This window comes from Colobus angolensis, unplaced genomic scaffold (genome assembly GCF_000951035.1).
Source record: "Colobus angolensis palliatus isolate OR3802 unplaced genomic scaffold, Cang.pa_1.0 Scaffold18, whole genome shotgun sequence".
NCBI lineage: Eukaryota > Metazoa > Chordata > Mammalia > Primates > Cercopithecidae > Colobus > Colobus angolensis.
In genome coordinates, this window is record NW_012114932.1 from 2,365,681 (window position 1) to 2,374,313 (window position 8,633).

Consider the following 8,633-nt stretch of genomic DNA (forward strand, 5'->3'; position numbering starts at 1 on the left):
TTTTTTGTATTTTCTTTTAATTAGAGACAGGGTTTCACCATGTTAGCCAGGATGTTCTCGATCTCCTGACCTCGTGACCTGCCCGCCTCGGCCTCCCAAAGTGCTGGGATTACAGGCGTGAGTCACTGCGCCCAGCCCAAATTGACTTTCTTTATTCTACATAGATGTAAGCCCATCATGCCCTTCCTGCCAGTCCCCGGTTTTGTTTCCCAGGACCTCCTGTTCTCCAGGGCCTCCCCTACTCTGACTACTCAATAAACAAAAGGAGATGCCAGGGCTGCTTCATTCTGGGCACTCCCAGTGGGAGCCAAGCCTCATCCCAGGCTCATCCCCACCTCCATGCTGACAACTGACCCTGCCTTTGCTGCCTCCAGCCCAGGCCTTGCTCCCCGCTAAACGTGCTGTGTCCAACACAGAATTTCTCATCTCCACCACCTCCTGCAGCCGCTCTCCCTGATGGAGCCCCATCCACACAACCTCTGGCAGGAAGCCTGGGGTCATCCTGACTCCTCTCCTCCACCTGTGCCCTCTCCTACCTCCCTGGGGCAGGCCCTTATCTCCTGTGTGTGGACACCTGACCTCCCTGTCTCTCAGCCCCTACACTCCGGTGTCCACACTGCGGCAGCCAGAGAGGTTCTGACAGCACAGACACACTCTCATGCCTGGCTCAGGGCCTTGCTCTCGCTGTGCCCTCAGCCCTGCACCAGAGCAGCTTGTGCTCATCCCTGAAGGCAGCTCCAGCAGCACCTGCACACCCCAACCACACCTCACCAAGATCCCTGGTCCCCTGCCAGGCACACCTGACCCCTATGGCATGGGTGCTGGAGGGAAAGAGAAGCTGCCCAGATGTGGGGCAGATGGATCAGTATCTCCCAGCCTGAGTGGGTGGAGAGACTCGGGCACCCTCTGGTGGCCATAGGATGGCTCAGCATCCACAGCTGAGCAGGCTCAGGGACAGTCCCCCACCTGGCCCCAGACCTGTTCTCAACCCACAGGACTGCACACACCTTTGAGGGTCTTCCGCAGGTGCGAGAGGAGGCCCCCCAGACGCTGCAGGTCAAAGTAGTCCACCTTGCCATTATAGAAGACCTGGGGAGGGATGTAGGCCTCTGCGAGGAGTTGAGGAGGCCAGACCAGTGGTCAGTGCCCAGCAGGAAGACCCTCCCCACAGCCCTCCCCGCCAATCTGGCCTAGCACAGCCTGGGAATTCTGGGCTTGGCCACCCACCCACCCAGGCAGACAGAGGAACCAGAGCCCAGACCTCCCCTACCTCCTCCCCACCCCTGCCATTTCAGGTCAGAGCCAGCAGCTGCATAACTTGGGGTCATGGGGGTACTCGTGGCAGCTGTTCACTTGGGAGAAGCAGAGAGGCCCAGTCTTAGCCCCGTGGGATATCCCCCAATCCAGGGCAGGTAAGGCTCCCACTGACCCTTGGGGACTCAAACACAGGGCCCCCCCAGCACCCACCCAAGGCAGCCCTATAAAGGATACACAGAGAAATGGGGGGCGAGGACCAAAGAAAAGAGCCCATAACGGGGCCGGGCGCGGTGGCTCAAGCCTGTAATCCCAGCACTTTGGGAGGCCGAGACGGGCAGATCACGAGGTCAGGAGATCGAGACCATCCTGGCGAACACGGTGAAACCCCGTCTCTACTAAAAACTACAAAAAACTAGCCGGGCGAGGTGGCGGGCGCCTGTAGTCCCAGCTACTTGGGAGGCTGAGGCAGGAGAATGGCGTGAACCCGGGAGGCGGAGCTTGCAGCGAGCTGAGATCCGGCCACAGCACTCCAGCCTGGGTGACAGAGCGAGACTCCATCTCAAAAAAAAAAATAATAAAAATAAAGAGCCCATAACGGTAAGAGCCCGTGGGACAGTCAGAGCTAACATGGGATCGGCAGGCCTGCGGTACAGGGCTCTTGCTGCCCCAGTGGAGAAGCCCCCTGTGGCTGGGTAGGACTCAACCAGGCAGGATGCTGGGGACAGCTCCCCATAGCCCCCAGCCTCAGCTCAGCACTAACATTAGGGGCTACCTTACGCCTGGCTCTGTCTAGCCTCACTGACCTGGGGCCCCAGTGCCACTCACCCTCACTGAAGGAAGCATGGGGATTGGAAGCCTTGTATTCATCCCAATAGTAGCGCAGGGCAGAGATCAACCGGTGTAAGAAGCAGACCATATACTCAGGGGGGCAGAGCATGGGCATGTTCTGTGGGCACCAGGCATGAAACATGCATTAGTACCAGTCCAGAGCCTCGCTCATTCCCCATCCAAGGTCCTGCCCGAGGGTCAAGGGTTTAGCAGGGAGGGAAAAGCAGCAGAGAAAAGCTTGGGGCGAGGCAGGGACAAGGCAGTCCGAGAGGCACCAGGTGCTGAGGGCGTGGCCTGTGTAGTGCAGCCAGGGGTCCACAGTGGGCTGGCCTGGAGGACACCTACCCCCCGGCCACTGGCGTTCTCCTGCAGAAACTTGCGAAACTTGGTCAGGAAGATGTATCTAGAAGCTTCGCCCTTTGAGGGAGGGAAAAGTGAGGCTGTGCTGAGCTGAGAATGCAGGCCCAGACTGGGCTGGCTCAGTGATGCACCTTCCCCCAGCCCCTGCCATGGGAACCAAAGCCAGTCCCCACCCTCTGGGTCTTAAGGTCCAGTGCAGCATCCCCCCCTACAGGGCCCCACCCAGGGCTCTGGGAGTCGCTCACCCCATTGTCATCTTTATTGTCCAGCAGCAGCTTCAGGATTTGGACCTGTAGTTCTTCCACCACTGGAGGTAAAATGAGGAACATGACCCTCAGGCTCATGGGTGGATGGGGAGCAGGTTTGGGCCAGGGCTCCACCACCAGGGTTCTCCGAGTCCCACCTAGACCTGGGCACCTCCAAGCGCCCTCACGTACATACACACACCTCCCACCCTACCCTGTGCCCAAAGCAGGCCGACCTTCGATGCGCTTCCTGAGCCGCTGGCAGCCCCGTTCGTAGGCTCGCCGCCGCAGCCGCTCCTCTGCAGTCTCCTCCTTCATCTCCATACTCTCTTTGCCCTAGGCAGGGGTAGCGGGTGGAAGACAGCAGGGTCACCCGGGACCTAGCCAGGCCTCGTTCACTCAGAACACCCACACCCCATCCCCAGGGCTCCAGGGACCAGGGCCAGTGAAAAGGTCTCATGCTAGGTGCCTGGTGGCCAGGTGCCCAGGCCAGCCCTCACCATGACCTCTGCTCATCCCACTTGGGGTGCACCCACCTCCCTACTGGAGCGGTGGGGCCACCAGGTGGTGGGAATGAGCTCCTGCAGGCCGGCCTCCTCCACACGCAGGGGGCTCTTGATGTAAAAGAAGACGACGGAGCGGAGCACGTCGAAGCTGGCGGGTGTCAAGGCAAGGCTCTGCTTGCCCAAGGGCACTCTGCACACCCTCAAGAGTCCTCCCTGGGAGTCCATCCCTGGATGTGCCTACCGCAGCTCTCCCACCACCACAGGGGCACGCTGCTGCTATGTGTCTGACCCCCAGGGCATGCTCCCTGACAAAAAGCTGTGGCGGTTAAGCCCACCAGGTCCAGTACAAAGCAGGTGCACAATAAGGGCTTGTCACAGGAACACATGACTGTCGGACAAGCTGCAGAGAGGGCCTGGGGGCCTTTTCTCAGGCCCCAACTCTGACCTCTGTGTCTTCCAGCTTTGTATCTGCCCCCTGGAGGCTGGAAGACCCCAGACCAAGAAAACGGCTATGAGCTCAGGCTTCCCAGTCAGGGGCTCAAAGCTATGCTCTCTCACTCACTCAGGCAGATCTCAACAATTCTGGGAAGCAGGAAGAGCTGCCTCCTTAAAGATCTTGCAGAAGGCCGGGCGCAGTGGCTCAAGCCTGTAATCCCAGCACTTTGGGAGGCCAAGGCAGACGGATCACCTGAGGTCAGGAGTTCAAGACCAGCCTGGCCACATGGTAAAACCCCATCCCTACTAAAATACAAAAATTAGCTGGGTGTGGTGGTGCGTACATATAATCCCAGCTACTTGGGAGGCAGAGGCAGGAGAATCACTTGAACCTTGGTGGGGCAGAGGTTGTAGTGAGCCGAGATCATGTCATTGCACTCCAGCCCGGGCAACAAGAGTGAGACTCTGTCTCCAAAAAAAAAAAAGTATAATCGGTTCAACATGGTGTACTTCAGGACTGTCAAAAAAAATAGGCCAGGCACGGTGGCTCACGCCTGTAATCCCAGCACTTTGGGAGGCGGGCAGATCACAAGGTCAGATCAAGACCACGGTGAAACACTGTCTCTATTAAAAATACAAAAAATTAGCTGGGCGTGGTGGTGGGCGCCTGTAGTCCCAGCTACTCAGGAGGCTGAGGCAGGAGAATGGCATGATCCCGGGAGGTGGAGCTTGCAGTGAGCCGAGATAGTGCCACTGCACTCCAGCCAGGGGGACAGAGCGAGACTCAAAAGAAAAAAAAAAAAAAAAAAAAAAAAGATCTTGCAGGAATCCCCAGTGTGGAACATGAACAAAAGTGCTGGGCTATGGCTGAAGAGGGCAGACCCTGTGGCCCCTCCCACACCTCCACATAGCCCGAGTCTGCAGTCATTCGAAACCCCCTGGCTAGGCTGGCCGGCCAGGCTCAGTCCTTTGCTCTCTCGTCCTTGCTCTGTAGAGAAAGTGCCACATGTTGGGCAGCTCTGGTCCTCCTGATCCTCCCAGGGGACCTCTGGTCCTCCTGATCCTCCCCTTCCTGGCCTCTGCTGAATCCAGAGGGCACCCCAAGTCTGGCCTGCCTGGCAGCAAGGAAAGGATACAGAACGTTGCTAAGCAGAAACTTGCGGGACTTCTCATGCCTCAGGATGGCGATAGTGAGCCGCAGGTAATGGATCTGTGGAGAGGGGGTGTTCAGAGTGGACAGGCGAGTCCCAGGGGAATCAGGGCAGGGGCAGGGGCTCCCACCTGTAGGCCCAGGTCTGGGACGATGGGTGAGAACCGGTACAGCCGAAGCAGGGACATCATCAACTGCTTGAGGCAATCTTGTACCTCGTAGTCCTGGGGGAACAGATGCCAAGGCAGCCATGACTGGGGCCTTTTCCAAGATTCTCCCTGTATTTTCCCGACCCCAGTGAAGATTGACTGCCAGGCCTGAGGCCTGAGGTCAGGAGCCTCACCTCCATGAAGAGCCACAAGAGGTCCAGGACCTGGTGCACCACGGACTGTGCCTGTGCGGGTGTGCCCTTCTCCACGATGCCCAGCAGGAAGTTCATGAGCACAGCCTCCACCAGGTACACCTTGCGCTGCACCAAGGCCAGGCACTGGTGAGGCAGCAGCTTTCCACTCTGGTCAAGGCACCCCTGCCCTGGCACATGGCCGAGGCAGAAGCCTCAGGCACAGAGTCTTGAGCCACTTGAGCAACACCAAACATAGGTGAGCCCTTCCAGGGTCTGACTGAGGGACAAGAGGGCCATTGTCCCGTGGCCCCTCTAAAGCTTGGCACATGCAGTTTCCTTGGCCTGTGATGTTATTATCCTTCGGTCTTCCTTCCAGGACATCCCCTGATGCCCTTGGTTGGCAACGTCCCCGTTTCCCTGGAGGACTGACTTTGAGGTCTGAGGGCCCTGGTCACATGGGGCCCCCACCAGGTAATGCTACGGGACCTCGGGCACCTCAGCACCGCAGCCCCAAGTGAGGGCACATCTACCATGGGCGTGTCTAGCATGGCCTGTCTCCTCCCCTCCCAATGCTGCTCACCAGGAGCGGTGCGAAGCGATGGAAGATGTGGGCCAGTGTGAGGAGGACGGTGGGCTGGCCCTGCAACCGCCACTTGGAGCTCTCCTTGTCCAACAGCCGTCCCTCCTGTGTGGAGGGGGGAGGAGGGACAAGTGTGAGGGGCAGGAGGCTGTGGAGGTCCCCCAGCCTGCCAGGCTCAGACCCCAGCTCACCACAGGATCCAGCTCCACACTCAGCACTGCCCGGAAGCAGCCCAGCAACCTCTGTGCCCGCACCAGGTCAGCACTCGGTGGGTCCTGCAGGGGCCGGTAGCCCGCCACTGGGTAGGTGCCAGAGTTAAGCCAGCAACGCCTTATCTGTGGCTCAGACATGCCCACTCCCTCTCCACTGCCCACCCCCCCAGGGGCCTGGGCTCTAAGGCAGGGGTGGTTTGCATCACAACTTGCCCACTTATTCTCCCTAGGGAGGACGCTTCACATTCCTCATCTGTTCAATGGAGACAAGGGCACCCAACCAACCAGGCTACTGCAAGGAAAGTTGTCTTCGACAACATGGCCCCCCACTAACTCTGCAGCAGCCAGGGCCTGCCACCAGCCCATGGCATCCCTGCCCTCATCCCAGCTTCCCGAAGAGCTTCTGAGCAGCCCACAGCCATCTTCACAAAATGATATCGCAGAGGACGGCTGCCAAAGTTGAAGGCCACGGACTCCTTGAAAGAGAGGCTGATGGCTGGGAAGTAGGCCATGCCCAGGCCCCTGGACAGGTTCTCAAAGGCAGTGCCCAGTGATACACCATTCCTGGGGAGAAGGGTGGGTCTGTGAGGCAGTGCTAAGGATGTGGCTGCCCACCCTCAGGCTATCAAACTCAGCCTGGCCCCTTACAGGGCCCAGGAAACTGGGGGCAGTCTTGGGAGGCCCCAGGGACCAGGCCTGGGCATAGAGATAGGAAACTCACAGGCAAAAGGACAGAGTGCCATCATCCAGGTCGATCAGGCAGCTCACGATGTCCCCCGCTGCCCACGCCTGCCATGAGAGGAGGCCTCATCAGATGCACAGAAGCCCAGCAGCCTGCTGGCTCTGAACCCCAGCTGCGTTTCCAGAACCACCCAGGGGAGACTGGCCACAAGGACAAAGGACCTGGGTCCCTGACCCTTCCCTGGTGCCCTATAGTCCTTATGGCTGCCCAGTGGCTCCAAATAAGCTGTAGTGACAGTCATGGGGAGGATGACCCACAGGCGCTTGGCTCTCACCTTGCCATAATTCGTCGTGGTCACGTTCCACTTGCGCACGCGGTTGCCATCATAGGCATAGGAGTTGTGTGTATCTCCAACCCCCTCCTAGGGAGGAAATGCCTGTGAGGTCCCTGGTGAGGCAGGTAGGGGCTGGGCTAGAGCCCACCAATCACCAGCCTTGGACGCATATGGCTCTAGAGAAGGGAACAGATGATCTGAGGGAAAGAGTAAGAGGTGTTCTCTGAACTAGGGTGCCTGGGATGGGGTTGGACATGTTTCTTCTCCAGAGGGTAGTCCAGGTTGGTTAGGGTCCTGGGCAGTTCTGAGGGGATCCAGAGACCTGATGAGGCCTGCGGCAGGAGAAGCTCTCCCTGGGCCCAGGGAGGGGTCCCCTCCCCAACTTGTACCTCCTGGTTGAAGCGGCAGCTGATGGTGCACCAGCCGATCTGCATGAGCCCCTGGGAGGAGATGAGGACCTCGTAGACCCATTTCCCTGGAAAGAGCTGAGTTAGGGCCATGAGGTGGACAAAGACTGCCTCTTGCCTCATGCTTGGGCCCTTAAACTTTCTCCCAACTACCTAGGCCACAGCAGGGTAAGGTCTCACCTTTGTACACGCATGTGGTAGAGCGGATGGTGCCAAAGTTGCTGTGTCCAATCACCTAGGTGAAGAAGAGGGGTGGTGGGCCTGCTCCCAGGCACACAGAGCATCTCCCCAGGGGAAAAAGACCCCATCCCCAACTGAGCCAGCCCTGGTGGTATTTGCCTGTGGTGGCCAACACTGCACTGTGCCTGAGGATGGTGGGAGGGGGTAGGCTTGTATCAGGAGGGATCCTGGGCCAGGGCAGGATGAGAGAGGGACTCAAGGCTGTGCTGGGAAGGGCTGGGGGCTGAGGCCACATCAAGACTGTTTCAGGGCTTTGGTGGGAGAGTTTGAGGACTGAGAACACAATGGTCTGGGGCCATGGCAGGCAAGTTTTGGCTGCAGCCCCATCAAGATGAGTAGAGAGACTAGGGCCACATCAGGAGGAGCTTGGGGCTATGTCAGAAGGGGATGGACCTGGGTCTCCAAACCTCACCCTCACTCACCCCCAGCAGGTCATCATCCACCAGGAGAAGCCCCTCAAAGCCACCTGTGTGGTCCAGGACCACAGTGGATGGGCCAAGCCGCCCTTCAACTTGTCCTGAAAAGGGGAGAGGTGGGGTCAGGCAGGGAAGAACATTTGACAGGATGCATAGGGTGTCCTGAGCTCACCAGATGTCTCCAGGTCCCCTAGGTCTCAGCTCTGCAGCTCCCAACCCCACTACAGAGGCGGCCACATACCCTGGCTTTCCTCCTCTTCATTGTCCACCTGTAGCAACTGGTCCAAATGTTCTGGCAGGTTCTGGAAGTTCAGGGGTTTCCTGGGGAGAGTGAGAAGCTGCCAGGGGTCCACAAGTCCTTGAAATCAGCCAGATGACACTAAATCCCATCCTTTCCCCTGAGCTCACAGTGTGGCTGCCTAGACTCCAGAAAAAGGGCTGTGCCTAGTCCTAGACTCTGGCACGCAGGAAGGAGGTCAGAAGGCTGAATTCTCCACTAAATTCAAAAGTATAATCAGTCCAGGCTGGGCGTGGTGGACCACGCCTGTAATCCTAGCACTTTGGGAGGCCAAGGCAGGCTGATCACCTGAGGTCAGGAGTTCAAGACCAGCCTGGCCACATGGTAAAACCCCATCCCT

The 8,633-nt window shown here is 58.6% G+C and overlaps 1 protein-coding gene across 2 annotated transcripts in view; it reads right to left on the minus strand.

Annotated features, from left to right (window-relative positions):
• The window catches only part of RNF123 (ring finger protein 123), a 34,421-nt gene that overhangs the window by 18,077 nt on the left and 7,711 nt on the right, over window positions 1-8,633 (minus strand). For both annotated transcript variants that reach the window (XM_011939074.1, XM_011939075.1), the window contains exons 4-21: window positions 8,237-8,316; window positions 8,002-8,096; window positions 7,520-7,574; window positions 7,322-7,407; window positions 6,933-7,019; window positions 6,638-6,705; window positions 6,355-6,480; window positions 5,896-6,010; window positions 5,705-5,809; window positions 5,125-5,250; window positions 4,913-5,005; window positions 4,768-4,841; window positions 3,227-3,344; window positions 2,927-3,026; window positions 2,691-2,752; window positions 2,431-2,502; window positions 2,083-2,203; window positions 1,008-1,109 (exon numbers count right to left, since the gene is read on the minus strand). In XM_011939074.1, coding sequence (XP_011794464.1) covers window positions 1,008-1,109; window positions 2,083-2,203; window positions 2,431-2,502; window positions 2,691-2,752; window positions 2,927-3,026; window positions 3,227-3,344; window positions 4,768-4,841; window positions 4,913-5,005; window positions 5,125-5,250; window positions 5,705-5,809; window positions 5,896-6,010; window positions 6,355-6,480; window positions 6,638-6,705; window positions 6,933-7,019; window positions 7,322-7,407; window positions 7,520-7,574; window positions 8,002-8,096; window positions 8,237-8,316 — 1,685 coding nt within the window. The remainder of the gene's footprint in view (window positions 1-1,007; window positions 1,110-2,082; window positions 2,204-2,430; window positions 2,503-2,690; window positions 2,753-2,926; window positions 3,027-3,226; window positions 3,345-4,767; window positions 4,842-4,912; window positions 5,006-5,124; window positions 5,251-5,704; window positions 5,810-5,895; window positions 6,011-6,354; window positions 6,481-6,637; window positions 6,706-6,932; window positions 7,020-7,321; window positions 7,408-7,519; window positions 7,575-8,001; window positions 8,097-8,236; window positions 8,317-8,633) is intronic.